The following is a 19,514-nucleotide window of genomic DNA, read 5'->3' as shown; positions in this document are numbered from 1 at the left end:
TCTCAAGTGCAGATACAATGTCACTAAGCATAAAAAGGCTGGTGCAGCAGCAGAGGGTGTCAAATTCCATCACGCTAGTGCCGCAGACACAGCTGGCTAACAGCATAATGCAGTGCAAATTGATTAAGGATGGCCAATATTATTTGTCTGTTTATACAATAAATTTAATCTGAAATTCCAAGTCATATAGCCCTCAACAAATGTTTTTAAATACCCTATGCTAGCAGTAGACTGCAAAGGGAACACACAGATGTTAAATGGTCATTCTGCACTCTATATGTAGCAGCACATTAGTCACACTATCATACCTCCCAAGTGTCCCTATTTAGGAGGGACAGTCCCTATATTGGACCAAAACTCCTCTGTCCCTTTTTTCTATCCTAATGTATCTCTTTTTAGGAACTACACATGGTTGGTGTGTCTGAGTGTATAACAAAGCTCCCAAGCAATAATGTTTCTTTAAAGGGACACTCCAGGCACCCAGACCACTTCTGCCCATTGGAGTGGTCTGGGTGCCAACTCCTACTACCCTTAACCCGGCAAGTGTAATTTTTGCAGTTTTTATAAACTGCAATAATTACCTTGCAGGGTTAACTCCTACTCTAGTGGCTGTCTAGTAGACAGCCACTAGAGGACACTTCCTGGTTTATAGCACAGGTTTTCTGTGCTATAGTGTCGCTGGACGTCCTCACACTATGTGAGGATCTCCAGCATCGCTAAAATCCCCATAGCTTTCCTATGGGGAGGTCTAATGTGCGTGCACGGCATTGCCGCATTAGGTCTCCCCCACCGGCGGCCGCACATGCGCAGTCGGTCTCCCCCGCCGGCTGACGTCGGTGGGGGAGGAGCGTGGGTGGACTCTGGACCAGCGCCGAGGGACATGGGATGGGGGTGGGAGGGAGAGGGGACCTGCAGTGCCAGGAAAATGGATTGTTTTCCTGGCACTGGAGTGTCCCTTTAAAGTAACATAGAATATCTAGACACATGCAGGAAGGTGTAACAAGGCCATATAAAAATAGTGATTTAACTCGTAATGGCAAAGAATTAAACCAGTGAGACTGCAGGGGCTTGATCTATACACCAAAACGGCTTCTTCAAGCTAATGTTGTTTTGGTGTCTATAGTGTTTCTTTAAAGTGCCCTATTTGTCTATTTCTAATGTTGGGAGGCATGCACTATACTAAGTAGCAAGCATAATGTTTTTCAGTGAGAACTACCTGAAACCTCAGCTTATCCTGGTGCTCCCATTATTTTCTATGGGAGCACTTACCATATTTTATATAATCCTGATCAGCTTATGTTCGTCTAGAAAGTAGCCTCCAATGTAGGTAAAAAGCCAGTTTTAAACATGGTGTATCGAGGATTTTTAAAATAATTGTGCAGTACATACCTTCTCACAGTACCACCCAGAGCTAACTCCTCTCCCATCGTGACCGATAGTCACTCTGCTAAGAGGGCTGAGTAAGGCCGCGATCTCAATGTTAAAAATATCAATCCTTGCTCGCTCAAATTCTCCTCCTTCCAGGAATATCTTCCCGCTGTTTTTTAAGCCCTTAGACCCATGAAGCATCACATGGATTTTGGAGTTGGTTCCAGCGCCTCTGATGTCACCCGTCATTATGGAAACGTTGTAAACAATGCCTAAACATTATAGCAAGAATCAAAATGTATTAGTTGTGGTTTTTACAGCATTCTAACTAGTGAGAAACTGTGTTTAAGCCAAGTTTCACAAAATCTCTGTACAAATACTATAGGTGCTATTTGTGTCCCCCAAATACATTAAAAATTAAATAGATCATTTAAAATGTCTAGACACAACTGTGTGTCCAACGTTAATCCAAACACACCTAGAAGTGATAGAAACATTAAGTAATGAAAACCCTATAACCATTGTACTTACCCAGCTTTGTACTTACCCAGCTTTTTTACAGTTTGTCTATACATATCACAATGCTGCAGTATCAAGCCTAACCTTAAACTCCCCCTAACCATCCATCATCATACACCTAGCAAATAGTGTAATTATTGATATTATCCAAACCTTAAACTTGGTCCTTTAAAGATGGCTTCATTTATGCCCTAACTGTAAAAATGGTTAATACCATAAGCCTTGCTCGAAGTGACATTAAAGGGACACTAGAGGCACCCAGACCACTTTAGCTCAGTGAAGTGATCTGAGTGCAGTGTCCCAGGTCCATTAACCCTGCAGTAGTAATTGTTGCAGTTTTGGATCAACTGCAATAATTACTACCCAAGGTTAACTCCATGTCTAGTGGCTATCTACCAGACCTGCCTTCTTGGTGGGTCTTTAAATAAAGTGGCCCCATACCTGATTTATGATATTATAATGTTATCACATGATGTGTGGAATTTAGCCTTTTTAAGAATAATGATGTTAAATGCCATACCAGTCGCTTCACTGCCTCCAACCAAAAGGTCTCTCTGAATTTTGCCATCATCTTCATCAATCGCAAGCCAACGAGAGCAAGGAAACTCATAGATTGATTTGTTTCCAATATCTTCAATAATGATCTGATGGAAATAGTTAGAGAAAAAAATGATTCATTGTCATCGTTTGCCCAGCAGAAGGCTCACTCCCATTGTTATACTTACTGTCCTTTTACATGTCAAAGAATAAATTATGTTAAAATCTGAAACTTTTCATTAAAAAGTGTATTCTGTTAATTATATGGAATTCTCAACATCGTGGGGTTACTGAAATCAAAATGCCTATTTTTATTTAATCAATATGAATTGAAAGAATATGTTTACGTCATTATCTGGGTGAGTGTTTCCCTCTGTGTTTCACACAATCCATAGTGTAGCAATACCTGGCTGAGAGTAATGGAATGGCTATAGGTACCCAAGCTAGATGAAATGACATCAGAAGCAATTATAACAGATATGTCTGTGTGAAATGGCCTCAATCAGCACATTGCTCTTTAATAGCAAGTAAAACCACAAAAGACAGATACACACACCTTTTCAAGAAACCAGCCTGCTGACCCGCCTTTGTTGTTATGTCCAATTGTAATTTTCCTTAGTTTTCCCAGATTCGGTGCATCGATAGTAAATTTGTCCTCGGCTCCTTTTTCAAAGTTGTTCTTATCATTGTCTAGTCTTCTCTCGCCTATTTATATAACAAAGGCAGAGATTAATAAATATACATTTCCTGAATATTTTTTTATCCACCTCTAGTCAAAAAATTTAAAGAAATAAATCGTGATTATGACGGACATCTAAAGAGAGAGAGATATATTTCCAACTATTTATGTGCCATGTGCATTCTATCTTTTTTTTTTTTTTTTAAAAAGACAAAAAAAAGCAACAACAAAAAAATATTGCCAAAATGCCAAATACTACAGAGTCTATGGATCTGACATGCATGTATTATTCTCTATGATTTATTACAAAGTCAGTAAAACACATAATACAGTATGAAAGCTATATATATATATAAGGGCTTCAATCATTCTACCTCCGAACATTTATTAGCACATCATAAAAATCACATAAAGGCAGACACTCTTAAGCATACACAATGTGCTGAAAGAATTTATAATGCTCAAGAATTCATAACATGTGTGTCAAGGCCATTTCTTTTTTTTTTTTTTTTCAAGGAGCCAATAGCTGTTTAGTTACCAAAGTAACAGTTCTATTGAACTGATCACCCTCTAGAATGGTTAAACTCGCTTTCTGAGGACACTTTTACCATAGTAGCTCTAAAGGGATGCTGCTGTTTAGAAGCTCATTTAACAAAAACAGACTAAGAAAATATCTGACTAGCTCACTGTCTGCTAGTACCTTTAAAAGGAGCAGCATTAACTTTATCAGCCGGTCAACATGTCCCTTTTGTCATAAGATGGGATTTTCAAGCTTTGATCCTGGTGGGCTTAAAAGTCCCTTGAAGGGTCATAAAAATGATCAAACAAATATCAAAACTGTGTCAGATCCAAGGTGCCCCCAGTGGTCGTATATGGAATTCCATTTAAGGGAATCTAGAGGCACCCAGACCATTTTATCTCCGGAAGTGGTCTGGGCGCCATGTCCCTGTAAAGCATTGCTGTTCTGGAGAAATATCAATGAATGTTTATATTGCAGGGTAAATTCTGCCTCTAGCGGCTGCCACTCTAAGTGCCATTAAAAGCGTTTCCACCCTATTAGTCGAGTTAAACTCTGCCATTCAATATGATGGTCTCTTAGAGATGTTGTGATTAGCACAAAGCAGCGTTTTGCTAGCCTCCAAATGTTTCCCTATGAGGAAACATTGGATTGGAGATCACCTACATTGAGAGGCAGCGCAACGGGATGGACACCAGCATCGTGAGGGGAAAAAGATAAATAATTTTCACTTTTCAAACCCTCGGTGGTGGTGGGGGGGGGGAGGGGAAACACCTAAAAACTATAGATAAGGATGACATGTTTGTATTCCTAATGCTATAGTGGTCCTTTACACATTCTTCATATTAAACTTGTGCAATGGCCAAGACTCCCCTTTATTGAAAGTAGAAAAAAATTCATATACAGTTGTTACATTCTTGCAAAATATTCTTATTTTACAGCCACGCATTTAAATACCTGTATCTCCATTCTCTCCAAAGATATTAAGGAAAACATCAGCATCTGTCCCACTGCCGTTACTGGAACCTGTAAACACTCGGGCAATGTATTTGTTCACTAAAAAAAAAATAAAAAAAATAAAAAAATAAGAAAATACATTGTGATTTGATTTATGCATCAGACCTTCTCCATTTTCATTTTTACTTTGCAGTGCTGTGATGTTGTGTTATATCAGGACACACATAATTTCCAATTCAAGTGTCAACTTGCCAATCTTCACTACTGTCTGCTTTCGATTTAATTAGACAAGACAGCAAATCTGTGCATTCCTCAAAAAACATGTGGAGATACTGATGACTCATGTCAAGTTCCAGTTAGAAGCTATATTCTGCTTGATAGCACACCTTTAATAACTAGGCTTTGATATAACTATTTGCAGGAGTAGAGAAAAACTTGATCACCAGTTATTGTTGAACAAGTCTTATTCTTTCTTTATGTTTAAGTGGCAATATTCTGCACCACATAGCTAAAACAATAAAATACATATAGTATTATGTGTAAAACATTATAGTATGTTAAATTATATTGTCACCATTTTCAGTTAATATTTGTTTCACCTGCAAGTGCATTGATTATGCCCTTTCAGATTTGTGGGGTTCAATTTAAATGACTACTAAATTGCAGCTCAGGTCACAGCTCACCACAACTTGCCGTTTAGCCAACACACACACCACAAAAGCTAAATAACATAACACCCAAAATCTCAAAGTGTTATTAAAATAAAATAAAAAAAAAATGTTTCTTTGATGTGAATGGAAAATGCCTCGTGATGTTCACAGTAACTGGTGTTTGGAAAAGACTGAGGTAATGACATGTACTAATGAGCATTAATTGAGAAAAACAAAATCATAAAATGTAATGATAGAATAAATTAGGTGAAAAATGCATTCAGTCTGTTTTTCATTATTTGCACTTCGACAGCAAAAAAAAGCGCTGTAACCCATTTTTATAAATGCTGAATAAATTATGCTCACAGTATTTGTCATATACACAAAGTATCATGTTAAAAGAACGTATTACCATGTAATTTTTTATTCAATTTATCCACTGTTCTAAATATAATTAAATATAATATAATAATTAAAATTGCGAATATATGTGAGCATTTATTAAATTACCTAGCATTACACTATTTTATTATTAAATTACTACTTGTAATTTAGTGCTAAACATGAAAAAGTGTAAAAAAAATTCTCAACGTCTAGGTTTTGTTCGCACTTTATTAACGTATTCCTCCCAATGCTTCGGTTGAAAATTATTCTTTTGCTATGTGATACAACCACTAGATGTCATTTCAGCACAACGTCCGACTGAAGTAGTTTTATATAGCACAGACAAGTTACAAGACTTTCCTGTGATAAAACAACCATGGAACGGACAACCTTGAACATGCTGTCACAGAAACTGAGGATGAAAAATATGGAAAAGGTATAAACATCTCTTATGAAAAGTCCTCGCTTAACAGAATGTACCATCTACTGACCTTGGAAAACAAAATAATATTCAAGTGCACGTGTCACCTTATTATTGATTAAAAGTGCCTCTTTATTGAGTTAAAGAAAGCTGTTCCTTCAATATCTTTTGATATTTTATCATCAAATTCTACCTCCCTATCTTATATTATAAGATATTCTTATATCTACAGATGTACCATATTTATCGGCGTATAACACGCCCCGCGTATAACACGCACCTCATTTTAAGAAGGAAATTTCCCCCCCTCCTATAATATTCTCCCCCCATCCCATGGTGTTCCCCCACCCTCATCCCATAGTGTCCCCCCCCCCCTTTCCATAGTATTCTCCCCCCCATAGTATTTCCCACCCCCTCCCATAGTGTTTCCCCCCTCATCCCATAGTGTTCTCCCCCCCTCCCATAGTGTCCCCCCTCTCCTTGTCCCATAGTGCACTTTCCCTCCCCTTGTCCCATAATTACTTACCTGTCTTGAAGCGTGGGCCAGCTTCACAGCGCGCACCGCGGTACAGAAACTCAAATTTCAGGTTCCGGTTTACGGCGGGACTGGAAGGAAGTGTGCATACTGAGTGCGCACTTCCTTTCAGTCCCGCCGGAAACCAGAACCTGAAATTGAAGTTTCAGTACTGCGGTGCGCGCTGAACACCGGCCCACGCTTCAAGACAGGTAAGTAAACCTTCACATTCGCTCCATAAGACGCACAGACATTTCCCCTCACTTTTGAGGGGAAAAAAAGTGCGTCTTATGGAGCAAAAAATATGTATATCGGCGTATAACACGCACACATCATTTGCCCCCTATTTTCAGGAAGAAAAAGTGCGTGTTATACGCCAAGAAATACTGTATTTATAACATTGCAAATACAGAAAAAAAAAGTGATAATTACATTTTACCAAGCAATATTTGAAAACGATGATATTTCTACAAACTTATATCATCAATATAATCATCTTAGAGCTGCTACCAAACTGAATGTGTAACCCTCCAAAAACACACAACCACATGAAATCTCAATAAAGCAGTGGAACGCTTAATATTTAAAAAAATGCATCCCAGTGTGTTTATATAAGGTACAGTACATATATGAGGCGCTAAACTGATGTTTATTTTGCATTTTACGGTCTGGTGTATATACCTTTGTAAACAATATAAAGTGTCATAGTGTAAAACCTAAAAACCATATAATTAAAAATCAAGGTTCTAATGGAACCCTCACATAAACCTAGCTCTGGTATGTAGAACATTTTAGTCTGTTTTGGGCAACGACTCCCTTCTTCAGTACAGCAATTGTTGACTTTAAACTCCCAAGGTATATCAGGATGAAATAAACAGGAACAATAGTGAAATTCCACCATATAAGTGTATAATAGGTATATCGTTCTAATTATACTCACAAATCTAGAGCATGTAGCCTGGCTCAGTACAGAGGCTTTATGTGGTTAAGGACCTAACTTCCTTTTTTGGAAATGCAGGAATCCAGATGAATATTTTAAAAAGGGAACTTTATTTAGATATACAATATAATATAACAAAAAAAGTGCCAAATTTAAAAATACTAATTGTATAATGTGGATTCCTTGTAGTCTTCCTAGAAAGACTACAAGGACTCCACATTATGCAATTAGTACTCTGTACTGAGCCAGGCTACAGTACCTAGACTTGTGAGTACAATTAGGACTATATACCTATTTTACACTTATAAGGTGAAATTTCATTATTGTTGCCCCTTTTCTTTATCCTTACATACCCTGGGAGTTTAAAGTCAGCAAATGCTAAATTGACGAGGAGAGTGGTCGCCCAAAACAGACCAAAAAGTTCTACATACCAGAGCGAGGTTTAATACCTGGAATATGTGTGTGTTTCATTAACACCTTGAGTTTTAATTATATGGTTTATGGTTTTTACACTATTGCACTTTATTTTGTTTTCAAAGCTATATACACCAGACCGTAAAAGGCAAACCAAACATCAATTAAGTGTCTCATCTATGTATTTTATCTTATATAAACACACTGGGTTCACATTTTTAAAAAATATTAAGCTCGCCACAGTTTTAATGATATTTATAAAAATTGCCATTAAAAAGGAACATTTTAAATATCCCAGAGACAGGGGGATATAATAGAAACATTTAAATACATAAAGGGAATCAACACAGTAAAGGAGGAGACTATATTTAAAAGAAGAAAAACTACCACAACAAGAGGACATAGTCTTAAATTAGAGGGACAAAGGTTTAAAAATAATATCAGGAAGTTTTAATTCACTGAGAGGGTAGTGGATGCATGGAATAGCCTTCCAGCTGAAGTGGTAGAGGTTAACACAGTAAAGGAGTTTAAGCATGAGTGGGATAGGCATAAGGCTATCCTAGCTATAAGATAAGGCCAGGGACTAATAAAAGTATTTAGAAATTGGGCAGACTAGATGAGCAGTTGAAAGCAATAACAATAAAGTAGGGAGGAATAGGTTGCTGAAGCCTTCTAAAGTTAAGGGGTTTATGATTGGGGTTTTGCTAGGGCCGGCGTAAGCAACCGTCAGCACTCCAAATGTTGTGGGCTACATCTACCAGAACGCTCTTACAGACATAATTCAGGGAAAGCATCAAGGGAGATGAGTCCATAACAATTGGAGTGTCGAAGGTAACCTACCCCTGTGCTAGGAGGTTTTAGAGTTAAGGCAATTGGGTGTTTAGGTTAAGGGCAGACTTGGTATTACGAGCTTTCGGGGTGTTAATGTGATCATCAATATAACCTGCACAGGATGGCCATATCATTTACCTGTACTTTTATGATAATTAGAATTTCCCTTTTATTACTAAAAAATATCCAGACCTCAAAAACACACTCTATATTTGATTTTATTTTAATCCCCAGTAGAAGAAAATATATGATATTGGACTAGTCGCAAGTTTAGGCTGGTCACATGATAAAGGCAGAGAAAGAAGACGTTCAGAAAACGCAGGCACGGTGCAGTTTCATTGTTTATAGGAAACCTTGTAATCAACCAAAATAGAATGCAATTTGAAACATTTATAACCAATAGGACACATTGTTTAATCACAAGGGCCTGTTGACAGCTAAGCTGCCAGATGGATGCCATCCATAGCCACTGGCTCTGAAAAACACAACTACAGCCAAGTTACAAGTCATTGTTCATGTAGGGATTGAGATCCCACAATCATTTCTGAATTTCACTTCATTCACAGATACTGTACACTAAATAAGATCCATTCATGTCACCAGCTTCCTGGACGACAGCTTAGCCAAGAGCAGTACCAGCAGATATAATAGAATGTAACAAAGCTATATTTAAATGTGTAACATATTTACTTACAAAGAGCTCTCACCAATATATGAACACAAAATTGGTGTCTAATGCTCCAGATCACTTTGCTGAAATTCATGCCAAACTTTACGTTATTAACAACACTAATTCTGACTGATGGAGTTCGGCAAAGTCATTGTATGCCAAGATGTTCAGAGATCAAGTAAGGTAGGTCATCATTGATTTAGACTCTCAGTTGAGGTACTGGATTAATAGAGAATTCCTCATATGATCAGTTCTGAGCTGCTCTTTAAGGCATTTATAATTACAAAAATATAAAAAAAAATGATTATCAGGAAGTAATCTAAAAGGACCGTACATGCATAATTCCAACAATCTATAGGTGCACTTACAGATACATACAAAAGTCACATTAAACGTGAAGTTGTGGTGGTGTGAGAAACAGCTTGTCAAATTCTGGCTAAGATAATTGTACTAAAAATAAATCAATTTTTTTTTTAATTTCAGGTATTTGAGACAAAAAATACAATTAAACTCTCTTTTTATCTTTTGGATATCATTGTGGTAACTTGCTTTTAGGCACGTCCATGGGATTGAGGCTGCCCAGAAGATCCCTGACATAAAGCCCATCTCCTTCTTCTTTACTCAGCCAGTTGTTACATGGGAAGTAAAAACGAAGGTGCGGTCTGTTCATGTCCGTCACGATCACTCGATCAAGATACCATCCAGCATTCATCCCGGTGTTATCATGCTCAATTCTATATTCAAAAGAAAAAAGGATTTCTATTCAATGCATTTATGGTGCATTTCAACCTTTCTGCCTGGAGAAACCAATACCTAAAAACCTTAAGAAAGGTCATCATGAATTGCAGGTCAATCAGCTGCTGGACATTGATCGATAACAGATAACCTACCTCTCTGGCTACATGTCTGTGGTTTCTCTGCAGGCATTGATAAATAACATACCAATGTGAGGCTATATGAGAGTTATTTGGATATTTTTTCCCCTGTAATATAGATAGTTCAGCATCATGTCCACTTCATTGTAAAAGAGAGGCTGATGCATAAAACACCCTTCCAACCAATGTCAAAAAGGGAATTATTATAGGAACATTCAAGATTCCCATATGACTACCTTAAATAGTTGATCATATATGTATTCATGAAGAATGAGCACTATGTAAAGGGAATATGCACAAGGAATGGCCTTGGTGCCCTTATTTTTGTTTGCTAATAGTTCATCGTTATTGCGTGTTTGTTTTCAACGTATCCAAAAAATGTCTTAGCTAATTTCTTCTGGTAACACCACCAAAGGTAGGAATGATCAACTTATAACATTTGTTATTGTCCTTAATTACATGATTTAAAGATCAATGTTCTGGTGCTACATAACAACACACAAAATGTAAATGCTGTGGGCTTTGGAATTAAATCCTAGTTTGACAGTGATCAAGAGCCAGTGCTATCACCTCCCATCGTGTGCATGTTGGGAGCTGTGAATAGTACTATAAAAACACTTAATTACATAAAACTACACGTGTATGCAGTATTTGCTTTGTTTATACTCAACATCTTTGCTAAGTTTGATAAGCCTGGGGTAGTTCAAAAAGTTGTTGAACATTTGTGTAAATTGCTTATTGTGTCCCATTGGCAAAAAAAGCTTTTGTTAATGTGTTGATAATTCTTTTCCAGAGTGTTTGTGATTGCTTAAACTTCACTACTTAATGTAAGTTATGGGACACTTTTTTGCTAAGCCGATAAAAGTGTTGTAAAAAAACATCAGAAAGGTGTGATTGAGATCATGTGTCGGCACGATTAGCATCTCATCAGTAGACAATAACATGCAGATAATTTATCAAACAATAGGTTGTGATAAAGCCTTAGTTTGAAATGTTTAGATTTCTCTCAGTATGGGGGCAATGTGCTGCTGTTCCAACAGTTTCATTAAAAAAAAACATACATTTTCTTTCATAAATAGGATCCTTCATGTCTCCTTTCACCCCACTGACAGCTTCAGAACAAATGAAAAATATATAGTACTGTATTTTTTAAGCGCATTTGAAGAGCAAAGTGCTAGCTGTCTAGCAAGCAGTATAAAGTTCTAGCTGACTGCTCCACTTTTAAAACTTTGCAAAAAAACAAGAATTCTTTCTGAACCTCTCCATTTCCTATAGTCAACCTTTGCTTTACTAAAACCCACCATATAACCCTTGTATACCCTACCTTATTTTTTTAAGGGGTCCCACGTTGTTAGTTTTTACCCGAAACACATCAGTTTTGGTCCTCTCAAATGCTGTTCTACTCCTACAACAAACATACAACAAGAGATTTAGCAACTCAAAAATCAAGTGAATCTTGATTTCACATTTCTGTTACAATAGAAATGAAAATATAAATGTAGAAATTGGTTAAAGGGACAATTTTAAACTCATGCCTTTAAAAGTAACAAATATTTAAATGTTCACGTACAACCATCTTTGGAAGAAATGCAAGGAATGCTTAGTAAGACCATTTCTTAATCACTTATTATACATTGCTTCCAAATGTGTTCCTCATACACGGAACACCTCAATGAAAATACAATATAGCCATTGCTCTAAAGCAGGAGTCGGCAACTTTCGGCACTCCAGATTTTGTGCACTACATCTCTCTTGATGCTTTCTCAGACTTACGTCTGTAAGCTTGATGTTATGGGAGATGTAGTTCACAACATCTGGAGTGCCAAAGGTTGCCTACCCCTGCTCTAGAGCTATGTAGGTACAACAAGTCAACCAAGCTTTAAAGGAGTGAGAAACATTTAGTAGAGTATTCCGATACTGTATCAAAATAATCACAAGTACTGTGGATATTTTTCTGAACTACTTATTTAATATCTGTCTATCTATCTATCTATCTATCATCTATCTGCACACCTGTCTGTCTATCCATCTATCTATATGCCTGTCTGTCTGTCTGTCTATCCATCTTTCTATCTATCTATCTATCTATCTATCTGTCTATCCGTCTATCTATCCATCTATCTATCTATCTATCTATCTATTTATCCATCTATTTGCACACCTGTCTGTCTTTCTATCCATCTATCTATATGCCTGTCTCTCTGTCTATCCATCCATCCATCCATCCATCCATCTATCTATCTATCTATCCATCTATCCATCTATCTATCTATCTGTCTGACCATCTATCTATCTGTCTATCTATCCATCTATCCATCCATCCATCTGTCTGTCTGTCTATCCATCTATCTATCTATCTGTCTGTCTGTCTGTCTGCCTATCCATCTATCTATCTATCTATCTATCTATCTATCTGTCTGCCTGTCCATCTATCTATCTGCCTATCTATCCATCTATCTATCTATCTATCTATCTATCCATCTGTCTGTCTATCCATCTATCTATCTGTCTATCTATCTATCTATCTATCTATCTACATGCATGTCTATCTATCTATCTATCTATCTATCTATCTATCTATCTATCTACATGCCTGTCTATCTATCTATCTATCTATCTATCTATCTATCTATCTATCTGCATGCCTGTCTATCTATGTGTCTGATTAAAAGGGGATTTTGTTTGACCCATTAGATAGACTGCTTTTGATTACCTATAGCAGGTCTGTTGTGTATTTGATACTTTTTCTTCTGTCATTCCCTATAAATACCATCATCATTGTCCCCTTCTTAAGTATGTATAATTTCTATCTATCTATCTATCTATCTAACTATCTATATATCTGTCTGTCTGTCTGTGTATCCATCTATCTATCTATCCGTCTATCTATCCATCTATCTATCTATCCATCTATCCTATATCTATCTATCTATCTATCTATCTATCTATCTGTCTGTCTGTCTGTCTGTCTATCCATCTATCTATCTATCTGTCTGTCTGTCTATCCATCTATCTATCTATCTATCTGTCTATCTATCCATCTATCTATCTGTCTGTCTGTCCATCTATCTATATGTCTATCTATCCATCTATCTATCTATCTATCCATCTGTCTGTCTATCCATCTATCTATCTGCCTATCTATCTATCTATCTATCTACATGCCTGTCTATCTATCTATCTAACTACATGCTTGTCTATCTATCTGTCTATCTATCTGCATGCCTGTCTATCTATTTGTCTGATTAAAAGGGGATTTTGCTTGACCCATTAGATAGACTGCTTTTGATTACCTATAGTAGGTCTGTTGTGTATTTGATACTTTTTCTTCTGTCATTCCCTATAAATACCATCATCATTGTCCCCTTCTTAAGTATGTATAATTTGTATGCCATTATAATGATTTATGTTAATGATATGGACATACTTATTGTATAATTAGCTGCTTTACATCAGATTTTAAACTCTGTAAATACTTGCCAGAGGTTGTAAAATATTATCCATATTTTTGACAATTCTGTGGTTGTTGTTTTTTTTTTTTTCTTTATTTTTAATATAATTTTTCTACTTTTATAATTTAGTATTTTGTCTTTCGTGGATTATTTGTGACACCCTGAATTTCATGTTTATAATGATGACATAGGATGATAATCTCTAGAGCTTGTTTGTGAGCAGTACAGTCTCATTAAAACATTGCTCAGTACTAACATTGGCCTACACTGGTGGTCCTAAAATACTCTACATATACCACCAATTTATATCTCAAAGTCATTCAGGGGGTTCTTGTCTGCAAACATAAAAAATGAATTTAAAAAAAACCCTCGGCTACTTGAAAAGTGGAGTGACTATTTCATTCCATCCACAACTGGACCAAGCAACAGTTCAGCCTTAGTAGGTCTTCATCAAGCAACATTTAATGAACATTACTGTATTTTTCCTTGTTTAAGATGATATTTTTTTCCAAAATTTTTCAAGTTTAAATTTGGGGGGTCGTCTTATACAAGGAATGTTAAAAATTAAATAGGTGCCCAAGTCCCCCATTCCCCAAGAACATTCACCCGGTCAGGCGCAGCTGCTCGGTCCCGGTCCCCCATTTCCCATGCACACTTTTTCGGCACTCAGTGAGCCGGCGTAATGTTAAAATTAAATAGGTACTTTAAGAAGCCAGGACAACTCACACCCTGCTCCGAGACGCCCTGTTGGGGCACCTACACCTCTGAACCGGAGGAAGCGGCTCGGAAGGCCTTACACACGCAGAAAGCATGGTCCGGATGCGGGTCGCAGCCTTCCTAGACCCCGGTCCGAACAAGGATCTGCACCTTGGCACTGGTCTCTACGCGGGAAGCGAAAATCAGCACATGGGGGCACTGACAGGTGAGTTTGTGGCAATGTGGACCTTCGGGACTAAGAAATTGCGATATCAGCTACTGAGCAAGAGTGGGCTACAACACTGGGCTGCAACACGTTGAACACTCATCAGGTCAGATTCAGCTCCTCAATCAGTGCTCGGTCCAGGTCTCCCATTTCCCATGCACACTCAGGGAGCCAGCGGAATGTTAAAATTAAATAGGTACTTGTGGAGTAAATACAGTACATACTGTAAATATCAAGAGTAAAGAGCACAGGCGGGAGAGCTGGAGCTGCAGCTACACTGCAGTTACACTAAATACACCGGTGCTTTGAATATTTCTTAAAATATCAAAGGTGTTCTGTTTAATGTTTAAAATACTTTTTTTGGGGGGGGGCTAAAAAAATAGTGGTTGTCTTATACATGGGGGCGCCTTATACACGGAAAAATACGGTATTTTACTTGTCGAAATATTGCTGAGTCCAAATCATGGATTAATTAAAATTCCGATTGTTGCAGGTTTTTTTTTTATTTTACTTAAGATATCCTGAAAAAATGAACTTGCTTTTCTGCAATTTACTTTGAATTCAGACTAAAAATATCCATAGTACTTTATATAAGGCTATTTACAATTTGAACATAAATATGTTTGAACGTATAGTTCATACACTTTGTCCTAGCAAGGACTAAAAGGTAAAATGCATTCATTGTTTATCCTTTTTGCCATAAATATGTAGGTGTAAGTGATCAGACGATATAGGACGTTGCAGTTTGGTAAGGTCCAGTCTTCTACTGCACATTACTGATTATTAAAGTAACCCCAAGCCAATACCAATTCTCATGCCACTACTTTTAGAAGTAGGCAAATATCAAAAGTGCTGCTAACATATATTTATTCTAAAAATAAATATTGAGTTGAAGTGATTGTGGATGACACCATACACAAGCTGAAAAGATTAGAAAGAATATTAAAGTGACACTGTAGTCATGAAAACAACTTCAGCTTAATGAAGCAGGTTTAGTGTATAAATCATGCCCCTGCAGTTTCACTGCTTAATTCTCTGCAATTTAAAAGTTAAATCACTTTGTTTATAAAGCCCTAGGCACACCTCCGAGTATGTGACTTACACAGCCTTCCTGAACACTTCCTGTAAGTCATCTAATGTGAAAAACTTCCTTTATTGCAAATTCTGTTTAACTTAGGATTTCTTATCTCCTGCTCTATTAATAGCTTGCTAGACCTCGCAGGGGCCTCCGGTATGTAATTAAAGTTAAATTTACAAAGCAGGAGTTAACAACTTTCAAAGTGAATTACATATAATTGAAAGTGAAACCATTTTTTTCATGCTGGCTGTATGAGTCACAACCAGAGGATGTTTGACAAGGGCTGTATAAACAGAAACAAAAGTGAATTAACTCCTAAATGGCAATAAGTTGAGCGGTGCAACTTCAGAGGCACGATCTATACACAACACTGTTTAATTATGCTGAAGTTGTTTTCATGACTATAGTGTCCCTTTAATATTATTTCTAATCTTTCCAACTCGTGTATGATGTCATCCACAATCACTTCAACTCAATATTGCTTTTCATAATAAATATATGTTACCAGCAGTTTTGATATTTTCCTACTTCTAAAAATAGTGGCATGAGAATTGGTATTGGCAGTAGGGTTACTTTAATACCCCCTCTCAGCCAACACGCAGTCCCTTGCATCAGTAATTGTTACTGTTTTGGTGACTATAGTGTCCCTTTAATAATATACCTGGAACTTTGGTAGAACCTCTACCCTCTAATTAAAAAAGAAACAAGTTGGGGCCAATTTAAAATACAGAGAGGTTAAACAGTGGTTTAGATGAGTTTAGACAGGAAAAAGGTTGGATGTTGATAGGTGTATCTGGGCACTATGGCTTGATTTAATAAACTCTCCAAATGATTCAATGCTGTTAGAAAAACCTTTCAAATTATTTATCTACAGAAGTCACCATTAACGTTTATTGGGATTTTTGTGGATAAATAATTTGTGAAAGTTTTTCTAACAGAATTGAATAATTTGGAAATGTTATAAATTTGAGGCCCCTACCCATAGCAGCGGAATCCAACTTTGACCTTCTAACCTTGTTTCAGAGCCAATGGCTACCTTTTCCAGTGGGAAATATAATCCATTAAAAACTTGCAGGAATTTCGTGAATCTGTAAAGTGGCCAAGTACCTTCATTTTCTAGTTGTCTTTATTATCTATTTTATTTTAATATCGAGATTTTTTTTTCTGAATCTCAGCAACTGAAATAAAAGGGTGAATTGGATTGCAATACATATGAAGTATAAAATCTAGGGGGAAAAAAATTCATTAATAAACTGCATTACGGCTATTTTTTAATCTGCAAATAAAAAACACTGTTTTATGGCAAACAGGACTAAGTTTAAATGCATTTTCAACCCACATTTTAAATACAGTCACTTTTAAATACATGCTCTTTGCACCTTTTGCTGCCTTGTAGACAGCAAAGTTGCAATTACGTACTATACATAACATAATATGTCATGTATTTCACTACCGGATGGTCCAAGACAATCCCACTGAAGATGCAGTGATGTGAAGAGAATATGCAGTTAAAGATAAAACAGGTCACAAAGTTGCAAGTTCAGCTGGGATGAACCCTATATGGTAGTCTGTATTCTTTATGCAAAATTAGACAATTAGCATGCAACGTTTCCCAACATAATAATACAATATCAATTATTATGAAAATACATGATTTCACAGCTTTTTTTGCCATACAGATGACAGGCACAACTTTACAACATAATATTAGTGACTTTTTAAGAGACAATGACATACCTAGAAACTGGGAGACCTAGAACAGTATGTTTAGCTATACAGCAATCACACACATAAACAGGAAAGGAAAATCAGTTTCATATTTAAATGGGGTATGCGTGTATGGTGTAGCACTAAGAATCATATGTCAATATTCTCAATGCTTTTTATCTGTGAAGTGTCTTTAGGTAGATATAAAATATTTAGGATTTTATTATGGGGATGCCTACTGATCCCCTTGTGCATTGTGTCATTTTGTTTGGCTATTTCAGGAAGGCCCAGCTCTTTAGGTGCCTACCTCCTGGACTTCAAAGTTGTACATTCATTATTTATATTGAGCTAGTTAGCTGTAATTTAATCCAGTACTTTACAGGCCGATACTTATTAGCGGTCCTCTGTACATGCTAGGCCAGGGAAAGACCAGCCCACATATCCTTACTCTACAGCTCATCATTCACATACTTATTGATAATATATTAACTAAAGCCAAGATGTTATGCTTGGCTTTATATGATGTTTTAACAAGATGGAGACCTAATCATGGTCAAATGTTCTTTCTACAACATTTATTGGTTAATCTCTTATTTAGTTATTACCCAACCTATTGGTACATGACATATTAATTAAATGATAAAAAATAACCCAGGGAATAGAACCTGTGATTCTAAAGTTGTAACAGGGTCTGCAAATAGTGTAATAATTATTTGTAGGGGATGAACAGTGGATTTGTGACTGAGCCATCATTACTGTAAAGTGATTTTACACATTGGTTCTAATCAGAATTCTGTCCATCAATTGGCAAACCAACATAATATACTCCACTTATTAAACCACTGCGCTAGTATATTACGCAATCTGACATCAATCAACAATGGGGTGCAGATCTTTACTCATTCATGAGCAGGCAACCAGGATAGGCTATTTAAAGTGATCAATAAAATTCTAGTCTGGATCTAATATATCTATAATCTAATGACTTTCAGACTGTTCGCTCACATTGAACTATAAAGGCAAAGTCAGTTTCTTAGTATGTCATTCCTAAAATGCCATTCTCCAGCTATTAATGACATTTGAAGAATAAAAAGGGATATAAAAGTGATAAAACATTAAAATTTATAGAGTTTTTGATGAGGAAGCAGAGTTATCAGCCTGGAACATAGATAGGCTTGTAATCCTTGACATTACTAATTGTTTAGCACGGTAATGTGTATAAGAGCGATTCAGTGAGATGTCAGGCACAAGAAAATATGCAATAAGTTTTTCATTGTCCCTGATCAGCCAAGCAAGGTTCTTAACAGATGGCAAAGGAAGGCAAGGTTCTGAGTGTATGGCAAAAAAGGCTTTCTGAAATCCCATGTATTTTCTTTACCATTCCCCACATCACTGTACTCTGTACAGAACGAAAGGATCGCTTCATTGATCCTAAAACTTATAAAAGCGCAGGTACCTCTTCTCCGTGCTGTAATAAGGATAAAATTTCAGTTTTAAACATTTTATCAAATTAACTGAAACAAGACACATACACATGCAGTGCACAGGAACAAGCAATGACTTGTTACATTATTACCAATATTATTCTGTCTATTGGAACAGAATCATTGCACAATATAAACGCACATTTATTGCACAATGAGAGTTTTCATTAAAGGGGCACTCCATGCACTGTCACATTTCCCAATCATTTATACACAATTTTGGAATCTGGTTTGGAATCAATTCACTGCAGGGTTTCTTGAATAAGCTATTTAGATTGCCCCAGGACTGTATTAACATACCCTCTCTGTAAAGTAATACTTCCTGAGATTACATTTTAACATTTGCCCCTCTAATTTAAGACTATGTCCTCTTGTTGTGGTAGTTTTTCTTCTTTTAAATATAGTCTCCTCCTTTACTGTGTTGATTCCCTTTATGTATTTAAATGTTTCTATCATATCCCCCCTGTCTCGTCTTTCCTCCAAGCTATACATGTTAAGATCCTTTAACCTTCCCTGTTATGTTTTATCCTGCAATCCATGAACCAGTTTAGTAGCCCTTCTCTGAACTCTCTCCAAAGTATCAATATCCTTCTGA

The 19,514-nt window shown here is 36.7% G+C and overlaps 1 protein-coding gene across 1 annotated transcript in view; it reads right to left on the bottom strand.

Moving 5' to 3' along the window:
* Nucleotides 1-19,514, bottom strand: part of LOXHD1 (lipoxygenase homology PLAT domains 1) — a 177,407-nt gene that overhangs the window by 100,835 nt on the left and 57,058 nt on the right. The window contains exons 8-13 of the mRNA XM_063453877.1: nucleotides 11,601-11,681; nucleotides 9,951-10,135; nucleotides 4,578-4,676; nucleotides 2,981-3,129; nucleotides 2,408-2,531; nucleotides 1,390-1,640 (exon numbers count right to left, since the gene is read on the bottom strand). Of these exons, the coding sequence (XP_063309947.1) occupies nucleotides 1,390-1,640; nucleotides 2,408-2,531; nucleotides 2,981-3,129; nucleotides 4,578-4,676; nucleotides 9,951-10,135; nucleotides 11,601-11,681 (889 nt within the window). The remainder of the gene's footprint in view (nucleotides 1-1,389; nucleotides 1,641-2,407; nucleotides 2,532-2,980; nucleotides 3,130-4,577; nucleotides 4,677-9,950; nucleotides 10,136-11,600; nucleotides 11,682-19,514) is intronic.

The sequence above is a fragment of the Pelobates fuscus genome, chromosome 5, assembly GCF_036172605.1.
Source record: "Pelobates fuscus isolate aPelFus1 chromosome 5, aPelFus1.pri, whole genome shotgun sequence".
NCBI classification, from domain to species: domain Eukaryota; kingdom Metazoa; phylum Chordata; class Amphibia; order Anura; family Pelobatidae; genus Pelobates; species Pelobates fuscus.
This window is presented reverse-complemented; position numbering and strand designations above follow the sequence as displayed.